We start from the raw sequence: 23,355 nt of genomic DNA on the forward strand, positions 1-23,355 counted from the left end.
TCAGTTGTCAAAAGTTGAAAGGATTTTGCCATAAAAAATGTTTTGCACTATGATTGCCTAAAACAATTAGACAAATATGCCTTTAAGAATTGCTTAGTAATACTTCATTTTTTGGCGTTGTTACTTAGCTTAACTTTTCTTGCATTGTCATGTTCCATGTAAGTTTAGGTTCATGATCCATTTAAGTTTAGGTTCATGTTCCATGTAAGTTTAGGTTCATGCTCCATATAAGTTTTAGGTTCATGCTCCATGTAAATTCAGGTTATGGAAGTAAGGGACTGTTTCATTAAAAGGTAGACTAAGTGTAGGTAGTCAAAGAGAAAAAAAACATAGCTAGCTGGCCAGGCACATATATGTACAGGCCTGCAAAAGAATAGAGGTATATCCATTACCATCCATGGGATGTATAGAACTTACTTATAGGTGCAAAAAGAAACTCTACTTTCAACACTTATTACATTTGGTGTTCTACCATTATTAATATGCATTACCATTAAAGTTTGTTATCTTTGGCTCTCTTAGTGGTAACTCCTTTTGGTACAGATACGCCAAATTAAAGATGTGTTGCATGTGATCAGTGGTTTTGTGTTTTCAATTGCCAGGGTAGAGAGTACATGTAATTTAATGTACATCTATATCCTTTATTCCACCCTTTTCTTTTTTCTTTGGTGACTCATGCAACAGCATCCTACTATAACTCACATACTGAAATGAAATTGACACCACTACATGAAAGATTTTTCCCATATTTTATTATGCTCCCCAAAGTGAGCTAAGCTAGACTGGAAATGTATCTGATTATATAGAGATACTCCATGCAGGACAGATAAATAATTAAATAAATGCAATTGTATTTGACATAAGAGGAGAGAATATATTAACTGTCTTTATTTCTACATTAAGGATTTTTAACCTTTGGTATCTAACATTAGAAGAGAAAAACTGTCTTTATTTCTACTTTAAGGATTCTTACCCTTTAGTCCTTTATAATTTCAAAAGCTTTACAAGAGTAGCAGCATTCTAATAAGAAATACAAAGTTATTGTCACTCTAGGAATAGAAAGCAGCATTGTAATATCTAACAGATGACTAGTTGCCGCAACATAGTTGCTTGCCCTACTAAGATATTGTGTAAACTTAGTTCAATGATAAATAATGCAAGTCAGTCTTGCATATCATTATTTTAAGGTTGGGCTCGAATCTATGAATATTTCTTCCTGAATAAATACAATCAATTTGCCATCGTATGTGAGAATTGCAACAAAATGTTCTACTTGTACTCTTAAAAGCACTCTTTGAAATACTGCTAAGGAAATTCATGCTATGTCAATATCAATATATCGTCAATGTCAGTATGATAACGTTCTTTAAAGTTGCCTTCTATAGTGCACATAGATATTTTGAATTTTTATATTAATCTACTTTTTTTCTAATATTGTTACTTTATAGTTACTTAGATATTCGAGTGCTGGTGATTTTGCACAATATCTGTTGACTCTGAGACTGCCTCCATTTTTAGGTCATTGGAGGCAACCATGTAAACTTGGGTCGCTCAAGCTTGAACTGTAACAAAAGAAAAAAGTTGAATGTTCATCAATATAATCTATTTCAATATAATTTGAAATTAAGACCCAACAAAATATATTAATAGCTGAATAACATAATGTATGCTTTCCTTTTGAGGCGTGAATTTTCCAGAATTTTTCTTATAATATGTAATATTTTCTTACTTAAAGGAAGTCCTACAACTAATAATCAACAATGAAACAACTAACAACTACAAAGAGAAAAATAATTTTATTCATAGTGTGTTGTATAACTAGTGCAATGTAAAGTATGTGTAAATGGCAACATTTTGAATTAAGTATCAAGGACAAAAAGACATTACACTTTAATCTATGTTGAGTTTGTCAAGTCACAACAGAGGTTCCTTACTTTTCGATCTTGCTTGAAGATCTGATGGTATTGCTTGAGGCTTTCATCATCGGACTCCCGGTACATCTCATTGGAGGTTCGACGTCTGACAGACTCAGGGGTTGGCATGTACCTAATGTGGGGGAATGTTGCTTGGATTGGTAGATAGTATTAACTTCTAGATCACTATTATAATAGCATTAGTTCTGCTCTCTTCAGTAAGCCTGTTCAACAGCATGCATGTTGGCATTCAGCGTAACACATAAGCAAACTTACATACATACATACACACACACATTTTTAAAAAGCCTTTTCCGTCACATTAAGCTGACACAAAGCATTCGTTTTCGCAACATAGTTTCTACACTGAATTCAAGATACAGTGCAGCAATCAACATTGCAGGAAATGTAATCATTATAATGTATCAAATTTAATGTTAGCTGCATCCTGAGCAGAAGTAAAGTCCAGCTGCAGAAGAAAATAGACTTTTTCGCATCCTGATGAATTAATGTTTGAATTAGCTTTCACTGTTGATAAGCAACATCACGTTTGAGGGTGCATTCTACCAGAAAAGCGTAGTTACCAATGATGATCTGATACAAAAGGAAATCCTCTAACCGTCCTATAAACAGTGGTGCATCACTCCCACTGAAAGATGGGCTGTCAGTGTGTGAGGACCAGGAGTCTGGGTTCTGTCCAAGACGGGCTGCGTAAGCACTGTCATTGTCGAAGACACTTGTTGTCTTATCTGTCATTTTGGGAGCAACGATGAGAAGAGACTCCCGTGGAATGAAGCTGTAAAAAATGTAAGCAGGATTAATTTTATTACAACACAATTTTATTGCATACATCATACTACTAATGCAGGACCAAATAATTGTCTATATTTGGCATTGCATAGAATAACAAAATATTGAAAGTCTTGAAACGATTGACCATTACTAAATCAGAAAGCTTCTGAATCAGTACTTGGATGAATAAATGCAGATTAAATTTAATATTATGTGACGCCATGCACTATGCTAGTGACACATGTTTTGCTCAATAGTTTTGTATACAATATGACATCATGATGTTATTCACATGCATTTCTATGCATGGCTATGAATTACAGAAGGGATACTAAAATGTGATTTGCAACTTTTTTCTATTTCAAAATTTATCAGAAGACATGATGGTGACTGCACATTCAAGTTTGTTCAACTTATTTTTATGCCACCACCAATGCAGACAACAAACAACAGACATACTCATTTTCATCTGAGTAAAGTGAGGAAATTCTTGTAAAGTGCATTTCTCAAGGGTACAAGATTGGTGGCATGCCAGGATTCGAACTCGGGACTGCTTGGTACCAAGCCGAATGCTCTGCCGTTACGCCACACGACCCCATGTGCTTTGCAATTATTCAAACATGCACAGGATATTACAGAGCTATGATTGAAGAATGACGGAGGAAACTTACTAAAAGGAGCTTTCTCTTCTTGCGCTGTTTGCGTGCAGCTAGGATGGCCAGACAGCAGCAGCAGGGGATGATTGCTGCCAGTGCTGCCAACGCTGCCAAAGACCCCGTTTCTGCATCTCCAATTAGTCCTAGGATAGAAATATAAAACTTATAAACAGCTGATCTTATGTTTGTCCTTGTGTAGTTGTTGGGGGTTGCCAGAAAACTCAGTGTCAGAGGTGATGTACAGTACTTAATTGTAAGAGAATGAAAAAGAGTAATACAAAACGAAGACATAACACATTTTTTACCATTTATTCATGGTAAGTGGATTGCATTGAATTGTCAAGTTTAGGTATAAGTAATAAAACAATACCGTAGAACCAAACTAGGAAAAGGCAATAAAACAAAGTGAAGAATATGATGTTTTTACCTTCATGGCAGTTGTTTCTCTTGGTGCCGTCAGGGCATCGGCAGAAGGGAGTCCCGGCAGTGTCATACTCACAGGTCCCTGGGCTACAGTCTAGATCTGAACAGTCTGTTACATTGAGTCGTATAGGCACCCACTTAGCCACAATGGGTTCTGTGAAGGAGATGGATTGAAAATTAGATTACGTATTGAATTTCAGAGTTTCACTGCACAGTTTCATCTGGGAAAGAGCACTCGTTAGTGATGAACACCATTTCACACATCAATACACTTTTCCCTTTCTTATCAATTTCCAGAGCACCCTCACCACACTGGATGCATCTGTCAAAACCCTGGGCGGCATGGGGTTTGGCCCAGTACAAAATAGATAGATAGATACTTTAGATAGATTGATTGGTAGATAGATACTATATTAGATAGATAGACAACTGGACCTCTGGGAAGAGTGGCTAAGGCCGACAGGGCATTTCCAGTATAAATAAAGGTTATTTATTGTTTGATAGATAAAATTAAAAACGCCTTGGTGGGAGGGACTGCCACTATCTTCCTCTGCCTATGGGTTTTTTCTATTATATAAAAACACATAGGCGTAATTTACCACCTAGTCTCCTAATATCTTTATGTGAAGAAGAAAATAAAAACAACTTACCGCCGCAAGAAGAGCTTGTTACATTCCACACCAGCCCGTCCGGGCAGTGGCATGCGTGGGACCCGGGAAGGTTTGTGCATGACTTGTTGTACATTGCACACTCATCTATTGCCACTTCACACTCGTCTACATCTGTTAGAAATAGAAGAAGAAGAAGAACTTTAGTGCGCAACAGATGTAGTGGATACCTCGTATGGCAAAATACACATACATGTACATAGTTGGTGATGCTAACATACATAGTTGGTAATGCTAAAAATATCTAACAGTTCTACTAACTGTACTAAGAATCTGGTCCACTTTCATAAACAATGTATAGCAATTAAGAGACACCAATTATACCAATCTAACTCTATTGATAGTAATATATTGTGTCAGGAATTTATTACATTTTCGCATTTTGTCAGCGAATTGTGTATAAATTGGCCTACATAAGTGGATATATTGACAGGACATGATAGTAGCATATTGAATATCTGTCTTTGTATGGGGTAGCGTTATATCGGTCTTACATGTAATATATTGTAACAATTTTCGTCGGTTTTCATCATACGTTGGGCAATCTATTATAAAATACAAGTTGTGAATTTGTAATGCATTGCAGGTTAACCCTTCTTGTGGGGATATTTTCCCCTGACAGTCCAAAGAAAGTGGCATAAACGTTTCTTTCTGAAAATTAATATTTTCGTTCTGAAAATTAATTTCCCAATCTGGTGGTCTGGACTTAACATTATACACGTATAACGTTTTAAGCTAAAATCTTATGCCTTCTAAATTGGTGACAATAGATTAAAATAAAAGGATTCCTGGAGGTTTTAAATGTTGCAGCTTGCTCTGATACTTGCCAATGCATCTTGTTTTATTTTCAATCTCAATGAAGCCTGAATGGCAACGACAGCGGTATTCGCCATGATGGTGTAGAAAGCAGGTCTCTACTGGAGTGCAGGTGGTGTGAAGACTTGACGTGCACTGATCTCCCATCAGCTCCCAGATTGCTGAAGGTGTAAAAAGTGTCAGAATTTATGAATATCCTCGCTATAAAACTAGTCTAGCAAAGTGAAAAGTAAACAGCAAAAGATCTGGAATAAAGAACAGTTTCTACGCCAAATTAAGCGGTTGATTTGTCAACCATTTTGCTGTTCTTGTTCAGTAAGTAAATTGACTGCATGTCAGAAGTTGACATAAAGGATACGTGGAGATGTATTACAAATTCTGGTAAATATATTGTACCAATCTGTCTTTTGTAATTTTTTAGGACATGAAATCTTAACCTGTTTGTATATATCTATAGGCACGTATATTATACAACTGCCCATTTTTATAACGACAATAGTTTACTTACTGCAACTGTTTTTATCTAATTGGGATTCTTTTTACACGTTGATTCAATTTTAATTCAGTGTTATACACATTGTGAAAACGAATAACGTCATCTTGTATCTTGTAAACATAACCATTTCAGAAAGAGGTTATGATGTAAACTTACACATATTTCCCATTGTCATGTCGTCAGGTACAAAGTGCCAGTCATCATCCAGTTCTAGTGACCTGTACCGAAGCAGGTGTACTGCCGCTCGAGTTGAGTTGATCTCAACGCTGACAATGATACTCCCCGGCCTGAAAAGATAACAGATAAGTTTATTGCAAATTCCCGCCCGAAGGCTAATATAATAACTAAAAATAACATGGATAAAAACATTGAAACAGAGTACAAGATAACTTCAAAATATACATAATGACACGAGGTAATTGTATAAAACTATGTCTGAAAGGTTTGACCTCTCTTTTGTAAACCACGGAAGAGGTAATGTCCCACGTTTTCCAAAATTGGTGGGTTTTAGGTAGCTAAAAGAAGAATAGCCTTTGTCTGATAATGATAATGTGGTGTTGTGCTTAGATACTGGCATTGAGTTAATGCTAGTATGTCTGCAAGTTAACTGGCTGCTTGGTTAATCATACTATTGTAAGTTCTGCATCCAACCTCTAACAGTATCTTGAAGAGACAAATTTTAAGGTGACAAAACAAATGCATTGTAACATACGTGATCCCTAGGAACCGCATACCGAAGATACCATCAATATCTGCCAGCATAGTTCTCGTCTAAAGATACAAGAAAATGTAAGTTAGTAACTGTAACGAAGGAAGACATTAAAGACATAGCGATTTTCCAATTTGGTTTGAATGATTAGAGGCATGTTTATATATTAGGTGAAAAGAATTGGCAAGATATCAAATTAGTCATGTTAACATAGATACTATAATTACAAATTGCAATGAAGTTTAGTTTTTCATTTTGCTGAGCATCTCACTAGGATCTAGGATGTCTTTAGAGGCATGTTTATATATTAGATGAAAAGAATTGGCAAGATATCAAATTAGTCATGTTAACATAGTTACTATAATTACAAAGTGCAATGAAATTTAGTTTTTCATTTTGTTGAGCATCATACTAGGATTTCTTTTCATGGGGAAATTTTGTTTTCTTATACTGTGAGTCTAAAAGGTGAGTCAGACGTGTGCGTGTGTAAATCTATATAATGCCCAATTTAAATCATTATGATAACTGTAGGAAACTGCAGAAAAAGGCAATGATAGTAGTCAATGAAGCCAAGTGTGTCTTATGCATGGTGAAATCGAAGTTATGTTCATTGTCACCAAATATTCTAGATGTTTGAACTTACCATCTTCATGTAGTATTCTTCAACCAACTTGTACTCCCAGCTGTTCTTGTCTGTAAACCTCACACTCCACTCAATACCCACCATCCTTGATGACAGCACTGATGTCACAATCTCTGTAAAAGTCCAGTACATCAATGTTTGCAGTTGCATGTGATTAAAACACAACTGACTTCAAACAGGGTTGCCGATGTACAAGTGAACATGGTTAATATCACAGACCCAAGCTATATCCTGAAAGGCATGTGACAGTATAAAATGCATGTTGTAAATGCATGCCATATCACAATACAAGACAATACTGTAGCACTGTGTCTTAAACTAATGTGCTGTATAGCTATTGCCATATCGAATATGATTGGCCTGCTGGTTAATGTTTCTACACACTAGAAATAACACTGACAATGAGGTGAATAAGATTGTACCTATTTCACATCCACACTTGTAAGAAACTTCGTAATCTTCACACTGGCCAGCATCTGTGTCCAGGTTGTCACTATTGAAGCACCTCAATCCACTCAGTCCCATTGTGTTGTTGCACAGCACTGTCTGACCTGAGAAGTATAACGCACATCTTCAGGTTGATGTCTTATAAATGAAATATAGTCACCATTTTCATGTCTACATACATCAGTAAGTAATTGACACTTGAGACTTGGATGCATAAACCACATTCACTAATCAGAAGCCAAGTATATAGTAACCTTTATTCTAGATAATATAGATTGCCTAATTTCCTGAGATATGGCCAATATAGGTACAGGTACTACAAGAGATAGATTGTCTTTGGATTGTCCTAATATTCTACTAAGTTTTGAACAAAGGATTTCGTATGACATGCTTTTATGGAATATTGAAGATAAATGCACATTTCACATGGCATCGGGTCATTTGGATGCAACATCTGCCACAGAGACCGTTTATCAAGAATTGGACTGTACTCGCACGAGTGACAGTGTGCATAAAAGAGGCAGTCATCCATTGTAGACTGTCTGGTAGATCCAAGTAAACATAAACCTTCAACATTATATTCTTAGTTCATGTATTTCATGATGGTTACTTGTGTTAAGCTGGAAGAAAAAAAGTAGACTATCCTCACCTAAATCATCAGCAGTCAGGTTCGTTCCTACTTTCCTGCACATGATGTCTATGATGTAGTCATCGTCACAAATGCTGTAATTTCCCTGTCTGACGTTTTCCAGCAGTTCCATCTCCCCACCAAACTCTCCTGCTGTGGTTGTGTTGGTGTTGAAGAAGGGGGTCCAGTAGGGCTCACAATAGCCGTCTGTTTGGTTCACAATTTAAAAGACAGTGCTTAGCAATGAGAATGGAAGGAAAACCTAAAGCTAATCATCATCTTAAGAAGTAGATAGTTGTATTCAACTGTTGTTTAAAGTTTGTTTTGTTGATGAGGCATGTTTTGTTCACAGGGTGACCTGTTTGATGTGTAGTTCTTCTGTAGTTGTTTCTTACTACATGTGTGACTTGATGTATCCGTCTTTGTTTTTTGTGGTTCCTACCTTGTCCAAGACCTACAGCTCTAAAGCTATTGTTAAGGCTCTTGAAAACACAAACTTGTACCAGAGGTAAGGGCAACTTTGAAGTACACTGCATTTTCAGCTCTTTGCAGAAAGAATACATACCAGTCCTCTGGCCGCATAACAGTGGAAATGTCACCAAGTGATATTGTATATTTAATGTACATTACGTTCATGTGATATGACGCAACAGGTATGTCATGATGGGTGTGTTGAGTTGTGAAGTGCCCACATGACCACCTCTAGCCATGGGGCCGGTAAGCGGTAAGTATGTCATACCTGGTGGAGGTGATGGTGTTGCTGAAGAAAGAAAATGAGAAAAATCAAGAGATAAGAAAAGGAATTAATAGGAGAACAAAAGCAGTATGTAATACTGCCGATTTCTGCATCCTGGTCTAAACCTAAGCAGGACATGATTACTGGGTGAGTTATACATCAGATTCTTCTTCATACTTCACAAAAATGTACGAAACGTTCCAAATTACATGCAATATGTCAACCGATTTGGCAAAAAATGTATTGGACAGAAAAAAGTGGCAATGTGGATTGGTTGACAAACAAATGCTGATCTGGTGCAAATTTCAAAGTTGTGAGGGTGCATGCCCTTTTTCTATCATCATGATATTCTCGGTTTATTCCTTGCTATTTAAATCTAAAAAAAAACACCATTATAATAATAATGTTTAAAATGGAACCTTCCACATACCTGTGCAAATGTGGCCATGACTGTCTACATAGCCAGTGAAGCACCGACAATTTGTTTCATTTTCCCAAGTTAAGCACAACTCCTTAGGTACACATCCAGGAACAAAATCTCCACAGTTCCTCATCGCATAGTGGAGTGCTGTTGTAGAGAATGACATATTGAGTGAAAGTTTTAAGGTGTTGGACTCATCTATTTCTTGATTAGTACTGTCTTATAGCAGTATGATCTAGACAAATATTTTCGTTGACATTCATGTACAATGTTGTCAAGTACAAAACAATGTTACACAGTACTAATTGTGAATTCATTTTTCAGAAGTGAAGAACTTGGAAATTCTGGAGCATAATACATGTTCATGGAATAAATTTGAAAAAGAACTTCTTCTCTGGTGTAACTCGTGTAACATATATCTCATCTGGTGTTGAGTTCTAAAGTAGAAGGCATAATTTAAGAGTACATCATCATCATAGCCTTTCGTTCTTGTGCACTCAAACTGCAAGTTACCTTCGATATATAAAGTTGAATTTTCCTCAGTACTTGTAGAGGCTTTACATTTCACACAACAGTTAAATCCTGTTAAAAACGGCAATAAAAAGCATGTTTTTTATAGAAATGTTTTCGTACTATGCTCATGTCCATGTTCTTCATCCAGTGTCCGACGTGCTTCATCAATGCTCAATAAATACGCATAGCGTTCAGGAGGCAGCTCATCTACGAGCACTGTCTTTAGCCAATCGTTGCCTAGGATCCGGGAGTATGCAGTTGGAATCAGCTCCTCATACAGATCTAACTTGGTTGTGACATCCACACTACCATTCCTGTGTAGGAAATAAACAAATAACAGCATTAAGATACCAACAATGTTTTGTCAACTCGCTTAACATGCATGGCATTATAGGTTAACAGAAGCGTAATGTTAGTAAATCATTTTCATAATGAAGCTTCTAATGTCACGATGTTCATGTGATATGATGATCATAATTTTTGGTGCACAAAATGTATTAGGTTTTAAAGTTATAAATGCGTGCATCATGAAGAAATATTTCTTCAAGCGCTCTTTAATACTTTTAACACGAATTAAAATGTTTAAATCAATTTGAAAACTTACACGACTGATACAATGGACACGTTTATGCCGGTTCCAAGATAGTCATCAAACATCATCCCAATCTGGAAGACACACGATAGAAGATTTTTTAAATAATGTAATTTTGTCCACATATCTCAACAAGTGGTACATACATGTATTAATATCAAACTGTTAATCTAAGAATAGAATAATAGATTTAAAGCACATGTCACAACATATTCAAATAGTAAAAGTAACCACCACAATGTCATAAAAGGTAAATCTTAAAGTAAGAAATGTTGTGTTAACATTCATAATTGGACTAAGAATTAGACTCTGCTTGTATCGCAATTATCATTGAAAGATCCGTTATAGATTAGGTCAGCTCTAGATGAAATCAACATAATTCTTACTTTTTACATACAATTACAGAATAGCCTCTAATGGTATTATAATAAATTATAGAGCAACGTGTTACATAGATTGACATCTTGAATATACAATATCTCTAGCTTTGATGGCTTGTGCCATACAACTTTCTCTTCCAGCTATTCATTTATCTATACAAAAGGTAGCTGGCACTGGTCATAGCATACCTCTGGCTGAAAGGAAACATATGAATGAATTCTCTATAACATTATTGACCACAACACCAAAACAAAGATAAAAGGAATTACCATTTGTAAGACACCTTCTTCCAACATCATGTAATCTTCTGTTCCTTTGATGGACATATTTAACGTGTAGTCGAATCCCTCCATTATTGTGTGAATAAAGACCTCTGACACTGAAAAGAATCGTGGAAGTGCAATATTGCACGATATTCAGTATATGGGGCTGAACAGATACACAGTTTTGCTTTAAATTTTGTAAGGGTTTTTATTATTATTCATCCTTTATTTCAGGTAAAAAAACATATGACACAGTACATCATTAAAATAATACAAAACTCTAGAGACATACAAATAAAACAGAAAAAAAACTAGATGCATAGTAAATTGTAAGTCTTTCGGAAGAAAGAGTTCCTGTAAAAGGCATCAGATCTTAGTTAGCGAATGATGATTGCATTATGGAAGGAAAATAATAGTTTCAAATGTATCAGTATAGTCGTGGACAAACATCTCGCTAGCACTACATTGCCGAGGTAAATTCATAATAATTCTTAAGCAAGTTTTTGTTGGGAAGTTGTTCAAATTTGTCAGTGGCTCGTGTGGTGCCATACTTCACAATATTGAGCTACATGAGTTGTACATCAGCAACATCACCAATACATGTAATGGACACCAATAATGCAGGTACTCACCGTTTCCAGAAAATGGTGGATGGGTGGTTACTGGCTGTGAAGTTGTCGTCTCTAAATATGGAGAGTAGCATCGATGCTTCAAATATTGATATTGTTTACGTTTTTTATATGTAAAAATGGTCCCAAATGTTAAATGGTTTCAAATTTCAGTTCTTTATGAATGGTTTTGGTGAATAAATTTCTATTTACGCTGTTGCTTTTACTAGACTAAGATGGGCAATGGCTTGGAACAAGTTTCGCATCCAAATTAGAATAGCTCACTCACTCACTCACTCACTCACTCACTCACTCACTCACTCACTCACTCACTCACTCACTCACACAATTACACATGATGCGTTAGAATAATGCAAATATAATGAAAGAAATACAGATGGATATATACTTCTAATAGAGACATAATGTCTCCTGAAGATGCCATCATAGTAAAAGCACTGCTCTGTAAAAAGATGCAAACAAACCTTGACATCCACATAGAAAACGGACTCTGTAGTTGGAGCACTGTTTATCGGCTGTAAACCAGTTTTCAGAATTGAGGCATGTAAGTCCTGCCTCTGTGGTGCAGCTTGCCACATCACCTAGATGACAGTTCAAGTGGAGCATCGGTTAGTCAAAGCTATTTATACGACAGTACATCAGAGATACTCACTACAGATAAAAGAAATTCGTACACAGAATTGACAAGTCTTAAGGAGTCAAGGCAAGGCTCTGATTTATTGTGTTTTGTCTTTTAATTTGATGCAGTGGAGTATTTCGGTTCCTCTTATATGTGATGGTGGCTGTGTACTTGTGATGTGTTCCCACTTAATGAAAATCATTTGTACAATGATTGAAAACTTATTTTTGAAGGTTGTTTCAATGATAAATGGATGTTGTATAGTTGGCAGTAAACTCAAAACAATATATTTATCATTTCTTTTTTCTAACAAGATTTGTGATGTCAAAATTTGAAAATGTTAAGGGATCTTGTTTTTTGACCTGGCGTTTTTTCGTCCTATCGCATGAGATTTGGAGTCTGTGGAGGATGTTATCCATACAATTTACTTGCTGTGGACTAATTAGAAGCCCACATAGCTTGAATGCACAGAATGATAAAACAATGGTGGAAACAACTTTTTGCCACAAGCTTTTTATCTATCAGAAAATCGTAAAATGATGATGGACCCGTCATGCATTTAGCTGTGTGACCACAAAGAATGATATAAATAGCTATGACTCACCCGTGTCAAGATATGATACGCCATTCTCATCTACACACTCAACGTCTGTAATTGGTTGGTTGTGGCAGATCATGTACTTCGTTCTGAGGTCTTCCAAAGTTTCAGTCTCCTGGCCATTTCGCCCTGTGGTAGGTGAGCTTTCATCAAAGTAGTCAGTCCACTGTGGGGCGCATGGTGGCTCTGGAGTTGAGCATCCACATTGGAAACGGACTCTGTAGTTGGAGCACTGTTGATCGTCTGTAAACCAGTTTTCAGAATTGAGGCACGTAAGTCCTTCCGATGTGGTGCAGCTTGCCACATCACCTAGGAAAAAATAAATTGGGGCGTGTATTGGTTAGTGAAAGCTATTAGTTTGGACACTACAGATAGAAATACTCTGTACCCTTGCTGGAGACTGATTTCAATTAGATGCTGTACTGTTCAACAGGAACCACGTTCTTCGCTTTTAATCATCGTAGCTGCATCAATGTAATAGTACAGACGATATATGTATATATAGCTTTTATATATCTTTCCGACCAGTTTAAAAACCAGTGTCGTTCTATTTTCCTTCTTGAGAAGATCGCACCATGTTACAAGATACTGATAAGCAGAATTTTAAGGGATACGCATAACATATCTGCTGTAAGCATTGCAGTTATCAGTGCAAATGATTGAAACCCACATTGAATGATGGAACAGGAGTAGCATCACTCACCCGTGTCAAGATATGATATGCCATTCTCATCTACACACTCAACGTTTGTAATTGGTTGGTTGTGGCAGATCATGTACTTCGTTCTGAGGTCTTCCAGGGTTTCAGTCTCCTGGCCATTTAGTCCTATGGTAGGTGAGCTTTCATCAAAGTAGTCAGTCCACTGTGGTGCGCATGGTGGCTCTGGAGTTGTGGGGCATCCACATTGGAAACGGACTCTGTAGTTTGAGCACTGTTGATCGTGTGTAAACCAGTTGTCATGATTGCTGCACGTAAGTCCTTCCGATGTGGTGCAGCTTGCCACATCACCTAGAAAAAAATTAAGTGGGATGTGCATCATAACTGAGAAATAGTACAGAAATATATGTATTTGATGTGTTGCTTTTGCATGTCTTTTTAAAATCAGATTTTGAATTAATGGAATTCTTTTATTACCCTTATGGATAAAAGGCGCACAGATCTTAAAATAAACAACACTGATAACCACAGTTCTGTATTGTAGGCATATGCGCAACAGCTCTACAGTAAACGTTGCATATATCAGTGTCAAATGGGTGAAAACGACCCGAAATTATGGAAAAGATGTAGTTTAAATTTACCTGTATCGAGATATGATACGTCATCATCATCAACACACTGAACGTCTGTAATCGGTAGACCGTGACAGATCATGTACTTCGTTCTGAGGTCTTCCAAAGTTTCAGTCTCCTGGCCATTTAGTCCTATAGTAGGTGTGCTTTCATCAAAGTAGTCAGTCCAGTACGGGTTACATATTGGCTCTGGGCATCCACAGTAGAAACGGACTTTGTAGTTGGAACACTGTTTATCTTCTGTAAACCAGTTGTCATGATTGCTGCACAGAAGTCCTTCCTCTGTGGTGCAGCTTGCCACATCCCCTAGAAGTAATTTAAGTGGTTTGTGTCCTGATTAGTGAAATCTACTACATTGGAAGCTACGTAAAGATAAGAAATATTCTATCCGTGAGGAACACTAATTACCTCCATAAAAAGGAGATATTGTTTTTGGCCTGTCTCTCTCTCTCTGTCTCTCTCTGTGTCTGTCTGAGTGTGCATGTTTCCGCACATCTTTATATTAGCCATCTTAACTTCATAACGCCTCCATGGACCATAAAGGCGTTATGAAGTTAAGATGGATTGGATTGAGGTATGTGGGTAGGCCGTAGGAAGATAAAGGTCAAGGTAAATTTTGGTCATCCTGGTGGCTGACCTTGGTACTGCATGCAGCAGAACGTTTGGTTTTTGTATCTTTTGTCCCGAACATGATATGGTATTGACTTTTCGGTAACAGTTCATGGTATGGGTTTTGTCCCCCTAGCAGCTTGTTCTGGAACTGTAGGGGAGTTTCTGAGGAAATTTTAAAGCGAATAAGTCCAAAACGGCACAATGAATTTTCATCAATCGTGGTATGTAGGTAACTTAGGGAGAGATGTACATAATAAATGCAAATTATGCAAATGAAGACTTAATTTGCATTATTAAGTAGGAAATCTGTAATTACATTGTTTTACGCAGTAGTACTTTCCTGCATGTAATGCATGCAATCTATGGCAGGTGGGAAATCATTAGATTTTAATAATGCAAATAATGACCCTATTTGCATAATTGATGTGAAAATTCTATGATTTCTTAATGGTGAGTGATGGATATTGTATACCTTATGATATGTGTAAGTTATTTGAAGGTTAACATCCCTATGGATATATTTTGTTAATATAGATGTCATTTGCATAATCAATGAGGACACACAAAATATTGTAATTTGAGTGTAGAAGGCCGCAAATGAAAATAAATAATGGTAATGTCTTTCCTATTCCCATGATCAATGAGATAAATTTGTTTCATAGAGGTATGAGGTCTGCGAAATCTTATTTTGATATAGTGCTGCGTCTGTTAAACAGGAACCATGTTCTTGGCTATAGTACCATCATACCTTGGAAAATGTTTATATGCTGTGTTGCCTTTGTATGGTTTTTGTAAATTAAATTTCGAATTAATGTAATACTATCACGGTTGAAAGGATCACGGATCTTAAACAAATAACACTTATAATCAACAGTTCTGTATTATCGGCATATTCGTAACAGGTCTACAGTAAATAATGCATTTATCAGTGTCAAAATCACACAGAATAATTGACCAGAAGTAGTTTGAATTTACCTGTATCGAGATATGATACGCCATTCTCATCTACACACTCAACGTCTGTAATCGGTAGGCCGTGACAGATCATGTACATCGTTCTGAGGTCTTCCAAAGTTTCAGTCTCCTGGCCATTTAGTCCTATAGTAGGTGTGCTTTCATCAAAGTAGTCAGTCCAGTACGGGGTACATAGTGGCGTAGTAGTTGGTGTCTCTGTAGTAGTTGTCTCTGTAGTAGTTGGTGTCTCTGTAGTTGTTTGGCATCCACATTGGAAACGGACTTTGTAGTTGGAGCACTGTTTATCTTCTGTAAACCAGTTGTCATGATTGTTGCACACAAGCCCCCCCTCTGTTGTGCAGCTTGCCACATCACCTAGAAAAATAATATTAAATTGATAATAATATATAATATATAAATGATGCGATGATAGTTGCGTAAAATGTCTACTGTACACGCTTAATTTTTCAGACTGTAAAATAGGTGAAATTCGCTCAGAGGGAAGTAGCTATAACTCACCTGTTTCCATATATGATATGCCATTCTCATCTACACACTCAACGTCTGTAATTGGTTGCCCGTGACAGATCATGTACTTCGTTCTGAGGTCTTCCAGGGTTTCAGTCTCCTGGCCATTTAGTCCTCCAGTAGGTGTGCTTTCATCAAAGAACTCAGTCCACTGTGCACACTCTGGAGTTGGTGATGGAGTTGGGCATCCACATTGGAAACGGATTCTGTAGTTGGAGCACTGTTTATCTTCTGTAAACCAGTTGTCATGATTGTTGCACAGAAGTCCTTCCGATGTGGTGCAGCTTATCACATCACCTAGAGAAACATTAAGTGGAGCGTGTAGTGATTATTCAAGAAACTACATTGTAGACAGCAGTCTAGAAATATTCTTTTTCGCCCCGAAGGCTTGTTTTAACAGGTTGCTGCTTCTGTTTACAACAGCAACCACGCTCTTGGTTATTTGTCGGTATCATAGCTGCACGGTAGTATAGAGAACATCTACTTATTCATGTAATGCTTTCGTATAATTAATCCTTTGAATGAGATTTAAAATAGGTACCATTCTAATACCTTCATTAATGAGAAGCTCACTGAACTTATAAACAAATAATGAGATAATAATATATTATTGATGTGATGATAGTTGCGTAAAATGTCTACTGTACAAGTTGAATTTTTCAGACTGTAAAATTGGTGTTTTAAAAAAGTAGCTATGACTCACCTGTGTCACGATATGATATGCCATTCTCATCTACACACTCAACGTCTGTAATTGGTTGCCCGTGACAGATCATGTACTTCGTTCTGAGGTCTTCCAAAGTTTCAGTCTCCTGGCCATTGAGTCCTATGGTAGGTGTGCTTTCATCAAAGAACTCAGTCCAGTAAGGGTCGCATTGCTCGGGAGTTGTTGTCTCTGGGGTTGTTGTCTCTGTAAAGTTTGGTATATGAAAAAACTTGGATGTGTCTGAGGATGGCTCGTGTTTTTTGTTGTTGTTATACTGGCTCTCAATTATATTCCCCCATTTTCAACGTTACATATACTCGGTTCATTATTCGATCGGCCCAAAAAGGAAATCTTATATGACAAAGCGGAGCTAATATTAGTTGATTATTCGGTATATCGTATATATATATATATATATATATATATATATATATATATATATATATATATATATATATATATATATATATATATATATATATATATATATGGGCAGTCACAGTAGAAGAGAACATTGTAGTCGGAGCACCAGGGACACTTTGCATCCAGCTAGTTTATATATAATCTACAATGCAGTGTAATGTGATTCAAAGATACTTGAATGAGGAGGGTATGAATTTGTCAACACTATTTTTCAACAGGTTTTTCTCTGCTCCCAATTAATTATCATTAATCTTATTTGAATTTATAACGTCGACAATAATGCTATTCGTTGTTGCAATGTGATTAAAGTGTGCTCTTGATACAATTCGTAAATTTACATAATGATTTCGTAACAGCAGAAACATGCTAGACAACTTGTGCTGTTTCTTGTCTACTTAAGATTTACATACCTGGACATGAGCAGAAGAAACGGACTTTGTAGTCGTCGCATTGTTCATCCTCTAAGAACCAGTTCTCGCTGTTTAAGCATCTGAATCCTTGCGTCACATCGCAGAATGCTACATCACCTTGAGATTTAAATCAATCAATCAATCAATCACAATCAATCAATCAATCAATCAAAGTTTTTTCTTCATAAAAACGTGGACTTTTCAGCCAACGGCTGAATTACGTCCAGTTGTACATCCAAATTCGTTACACATTTATTTACATAGGTTGTAGCACAGATATCCACATCATTATTCCCAAAGTCTTTGATATGCTGTGTCTAAGACAAACAATGACTGTTCAAGAGGTAGATCATATATGGGACGCTACTCTGTTTGTACCGCTCAGTTCTACATTTGGTAAGACTCAGTTTATGACTGGAACGAGTGGTGCGCTCAGTGGTGGTGCCCCTTAAATCGACCGCAGGTGAATACCTAGCATCGCATATTTTCCGATCATTGCCAGGAAATTATCTTCCTTCTTTTTATTGGCAAGAAATCATCTTGCTTCAACTGCATGTAAATACCGTTGAACCCCACCTTTAATTTTTATAACCTCATGAATCATGATAGAAAAATACTCCGAGATAGGAATTGTCATAATGTGAATTAGGCGGTATGATGGCTTGTGGTACACCACGATTAATTACTTTAAGGATATCATAAGACTTCTGATTAGAAGGGTTAGCAGGCCCAGATAGATACTTGACTATGCACAAAACGTTTTCCAAATGTACATTACCTGTTTCATAGTATGGCGTCCCAGTAGCATTCACACATTCAATATCTGTGATAAGCATCTCGTAACAGATCATGTACTTTTCCTTTAGGTCGTGCAAACTTTCAATCTCAAAGCCATTTTCTCCATGAGTTGGTGTGTTTTCATTGAAGAACTGTGTCCAGTGGTCGATGCATATGCCTGATGGTGTGGTTGTTGCCACTGCCTCACTCGTTGTTGGCGGCCTTACCGTCGTTTCTGTTATTTGAAGAGGTGCAACATGCAATTATCGCATTTCAATCTCATTGTGATGCATGTCACATTCACAATGCAATTCGCCGTTGGTGCAATGTGACTTTTGTTTACACACATGTAGTGAATAAGTACATTACACCAAGCAACTTTATTTTAGGACTTTGTAACAACGCAAACATGGTAATGTAGGTTACACTGTGCTGTGACATGTTTACTTGAAATTTACATACCATCTGCAGGGCAGCTGCAGAAGAAACTGTGCCGTGACATGTTTATTTGAAATTTACATATTATCTGCAGTGCAGATGCAGAAGCCAAAGTGTGCTGTGACATGTTTATTTGAAATTTACATATTATCTGCAGGGCAGATGCAGAAGAAAGTGTGCTGTGACATGTTTATTTGAAATTTACATATTATCTGCAGGGCAGATGCAGAAGAAAGTGTGCTGTGACATGTTTATTTGAAATTTACATACCATCTGCAGGGCAGATACAGAAGAAAGTGTGCTGTGACATGTTTATTTGAAATTTACATACCATCTGCAGGGCAGATGCAGAAGAAAGTGTGCTGTGACATGTTTACTTGAAATTTACATACCATCTGCAGGACAGATGCAGAAGAAAGTGTGCTGTGACATGTTTACTTGAAATTTACATACCATCTGCAGGGCAGATGCAGAAGAAAGTGTACTGTGACATGTTTACTTGAAATTTACATACCATCTTCACGGCAGCTGCAGTAGAAACGGACTTTGTAGTCGTCGCATTGTTCATCCTCTAAGAACCAGTTCTCGCTGTTTAAGCATCTGAATCCTTCCGTCACATTGCAGAACGCTACATCACCTAGAGATTTAAATCGACCGCAGGTGAATAGGACTTTATAGTTTCCGACTGTTGGTGGGAATTAGCTTCGTCTTCTAGTTCTTACCTCACGTATGAATGAATGAACTCTTTATCATTATGTCCTTATATGGCTTTGCCCAGCCCACACAGGCTTTTTGGAAATGTTTAGAAAAGGATCAACTAGATAGATCGGAATAAAGTACTAGGTGCATATCAAGGAACATAACCTTATAAAAAGAACCATGGCATATTATTTTGGAAAGTTGGTTTATGACATAGAGATTCTTTATTGACACAACAAAAAAGTACAGAGACTTTTGTATGGTCTTCTACAACTTAACTAAAGATCTAACAAAGCTAAATACATGTGTGGATAACGTCATTTACGTACAGAGTATATGTATGATGTAACAATAAAGGTTAACTATTTTCTAACATGTGTTCTCTAAGATCGAAACATTCTTTAATGTATTTTCCTATTTGAACACTGTATTGGTTATCTCCCCTGAGAATGTAGTTGCATTTATCTATAGGATCTAACGTATTGAAATCAATTGAACAAGCGGAAAGGAAGGCGAACAGCAATAGGTACAATATGCACCTTATAAACACAGGAAGTAAGGTAACACTAACAATGAGCCTAGATTCAAACCGATAGCAGTAGGGCAACAGATTATGCACTGTAGATTTTTGCTACCTCTGGGGTTCTGAAAATTATTCTACTTCTTCAACTACTATTACTGACTATGACTGCATGTAAATACGAGTGAGTGAGAGAAATACTAGACAATTCCACCACTATTTTTATTTCAATTTACTGCAAAATGTAGCATGATTACCAATAGACATTAGCAATGCCATATCATCTGGTGCAGATGCATGTTACATAAAGGGTTAGTTAAACAACGTACCTGTTTGAGTGTATGGCGTGCCACTACCATTCACACATTCGATGCCTGTGATGAGCCTATTGTGACAGATCATGTACTTTTCCCTGAGGTCTTGCAAAGTTTCAGTCTCCAATCCATTCTCGCCTTGAGTTGGTGTGCTTTCGTTAAAGTACTGTGTCCAGTACTCGCAGCGTTCTGTTGTCGTGGGAGGCTCTGTTGTCACTGATGGCATTAAGGTCATTAAAAATATTATTATATAAGTTGGTTTACGTGACTGAATACTTCTTATCTGTAAACGACTGCTTGTAGTTTTAGTGAAAAAAGTTTAAGAGGTACAATTTACGTAACTTCATTCATCCTAAATTCATTGCAGTGACTAACCAATCAACACGATAAGCAGATCAACACGATTGTCTTTTGACCCACAAATATCTATTTCGTGTGGTTTTACTAGAAAATTTGTAGTAGGCTTGTCTTTGCATGATGATTCTGCACACGTTTATAGACAAAATGTGATACGATTAATAATATTGCTGTTCAGTGAATATATGATTCATCAAACGGGGCCTTATTTTGCGAATTACTCTTGAAAAAGCCACATGGTAATGAGCAGAGAAATTGAAAATTTACTGTGTATATTTCGTTTACATTTCTATGGTAGAACGTCCCCAACGTCCTTTTCTTAGTGCCGTAGGGAAATGCCACTAAATGCAGTGGTACCAACCTTCATCCTTACACCCACAGAGAAAGCGAACTTTATAATCTTCACACTGCTCGTCGTCAGTGAATACGTTTCCGCTGTTGAGACATACCAAACCGTGCTCTGTTGTACACGTTGCAACATCACCTAGGTATTCAAACAGTAGTAAGTTTTAAAACTGTTTCGTCTTTGTTTTGTTGTACCAGTAATATCTCTAAATCATTTACTTTATGTTTTGTGGACAATATAGTCAGCAGTAACCTTAAGAATTATCGCTGTAAGCATTAAGTCAGCACATTTTGTTCATTTCATTTCATTTCATTTATTTATCCAGGTGATACATATCGCCTTGTCGGCGTTTTTCAATGATACCTGGGGGGTAAACCCCAACATAGTAAAATACAAACAAAGTAACTGAGGATAAAATACAATAATAAATAAGAAGAAAATAATCACTATATACAAGTGTGCAATTAATCATAAGGTAACATAAAGAATCCAACCAGTTAGTTGATAGTAGTAGAGGTTGCATACAATGTGGAAAGGAGGTACGTTAAATCAGAGTGCTTCATGTACAAAATAATCATACGTATATGATTTTAACTTAGTGCACTCTTTTGCTAAATTGAAGAGGTTAGTAAATGTAGATATCATTTTAGGTTAAAACTAACTTAGGACAGTATAGACAAATCAGAATTTTGGTACACAGAATAGACAATGCCAAGGGTGTAAGAATGGTTCTTATATACCTGTTTCATTGTAAGGTATGTTGGTAATGGCATCCAGGCATTGAACATCTACAATCGGTCGGTTGTCCTTGCATATGACATACAGTGTTTGAAGGAATGACGGTGTTTCCAATTCGTATCCATTTTGTCCATGAGTTGGCGTGTTCTCGTTGAAGAATTCTGTCCAGTATGGGGTGCATACATCCTCTGTTGTTGTTTCAGCTGCAATTTTGGAAAATCAGTAGTAAAGTAGTCATCATATTACATGTTATGTGGATGAACTGTTAGCAAGTGTCGATTGCATCTACCAATCTATCGACGGTTAGCATTAAAATGATAACATCTGTAATTTGCTGTTGGAAGGTTTCCTTTTCAGCTATCTTATTCTTAAGAATTTATAGGTCATTCGGTTTATAACTAATTAATATCTATGCAAGCGTGTTGCTTAGTTATTTGTTCACTTCTTAATGCGTGGCACGTGGTATTACCTGGTGTTATTACTGTTGTAGGTTTAGTAGCTGTTGTTGTTGGAACTGTAGTTCCTTCCAGAGTTACTGTGCTTGACAAGACGGTTGTTGGAATCGGTGTCACTGTCCCTGAATTTGTAGATGTTCTTCTTTGTGTTATTGTTGTTGCGTCTCTTTCTGACTTACTCGACAAGATGGTTGATTTTCTCTCTGCTGATGTTGTTGTTTCTGCTTTTGGTGTTGTTGTTGTTGTGTCTGTTGTTGGCAATGCTGCTGTGCTTCTTTGTGACGTACTCGACAAGATGGTGGATTTTCTCTCTGCAGATGTTGTTGTTTCTGCTTTTGGTATTGATGTGGTTGTTTCTACTGTACTCAACGAAATGGTTGGTATTATTACATTTGTTTTCTTTGTTAGAAATAAAATGATGACAAAACAATTGCCATTGAATATTGGAAGTTTTCATTTACAGCTATCTTATTCTCATGAATGTATAGGTCATCCGTTCTCACTGCTAGTCAATATGCATGCAAGTGTTTAATTTTCTTGTCTGTTCTATTCCTAATACAGATGTGATATTACCTTGGGCAAATTCTGTCGTTGTCTCTGGCGTTGTTACTGATGTAGATTTAGTGGTCGTTGTTGCTGTTGGAGTAGTCCCTTCCTGTTTTACTGTGCTTGATGCTGTCTGCGATTTTGTAGATGTTTTTTCTAGCGTTGTTGTTTTGTCTGTTGTTGGCAATGTTGCTGTGCTTCTTTCTGGCGTACTCGACAAGACGGTTGATTTTTCCTTTGTTGATGTTGTTGTTTCTGCTTTTGGTGTTGATGTGGTTGTTTCTACTGTACTCAACGAA

The 23,355-nt window shown here is 36.9% G+C and overlaps 2 protein-coding genes across 6 annotated transcripts in view; both read right to left on the bottom strand.

Moving 5' to 3' along the window:
* Positions 1-764: 764 nt before the first annotated feature.
* On the bottom strand, positions 765-22,728 carry LOC109461830 (mucin-5AC-like). Of its 5 annotated transcripts, XM_019758294.1 has the most exons (31): positions 22,525-22,726; positions 22,058-22,258; positions 21,333-21,455; positions 20,630-20,830; positions 19,596-19,718; positions 18,645-18,878; positions 17,867-17,983; positions 17,031-17,237; positions 15,821-16,174; positions 14,243-14,539; positions 13,647-13,952; positions 12,950-13,252; positions 12,191-12,307; positions 11,730-11,780; positions 11,104-11,213; positions 10,466-10,527; positions 9,982-10,175; positions 9,358-9,495; positions 8,931-8,951; positions 8,213-8,398; positions 7,539-7,667; positions 7,117-7,229; positions 6,477-6,535; positions 5,921-6,051; positions 5,280-5,429; positions 4,435-4,566; positions 3,789-3,938; positions 3,377-3,504; positions 2,533-2,709; positions 1,935-2,046; positions 767-1,562 (listed from the first exon to the last, which is right to left on the bottom strand). In XM_019758294.1, the coding sequence occupies exons 4-29, from the start codon at positions 20,700-20,702 to the stop codon at positions 2,659-2,661; spliced, it is 3,936 nt and encodes a 1,311-aa protein (XP_019613853.1). In that variant the 5' UTR covers positions 20,703-20,830; positions 21,333-21,455; positions 22,058-22,258; positions 22,525-22,726; the 3' UTR covers positions 767-1,562; positions 1,935-2,046; positions 2,533-2,658. The 5 variants fall into 5 exon arrangements, with proteins under 5 accessions (XP_019613855.1, XP_019613857.1, XP_019613856.1 ...); XM_019758296.1 differs by lacking the exon at positions 14,243-14,539 and having other exon boundaries at positions 765-1,562; positions 22,525-22,728; XM_019758297.1 differs by lacking the exon at positions 13,647-13,952 and having other exon boundaries at positions 766-1,562; positions 22,525-22,727.
* A 402-nt stretch (positions 22,729-23,130) lies between these two features.
* The window catches only part of LOC109461752 (mucin-5AC-like), a 5,114-nt gene continuing 4,889 nt past the window's right edge, over positions 23,131-23,355 (bottom strand). The window contains exon 6 of the mRNA XM_019758143.1: positions 23,131-23,291. Within this exon, the coding sequence (XP_019613702.1) occupies positions 23,131-23,291 (161 nt within the window). The remainder of the gene's footprint in view (positions 23,292-23,355) is intronic.

The sequence above is a fragment of the Branchiostoma belcheri genome, unplaced genomic scaffold (genome assembly GCF_001625305.1).
Source record: "Branchiostoma belcheri isolate BF01 breed outbred unplaced genomic scaffold, Haploidv18h27 scaffold96, whole genome shotgun sequence".
In the NCBI taxonomy this organism is placed as follows: domain Eukaryota; kingdom Metazoa; phylum Chordata; class Leptocardii; order Amphioxiformes; family Branchiostomatidae; genus Branchiostoma; species Branchiostoma belcheri.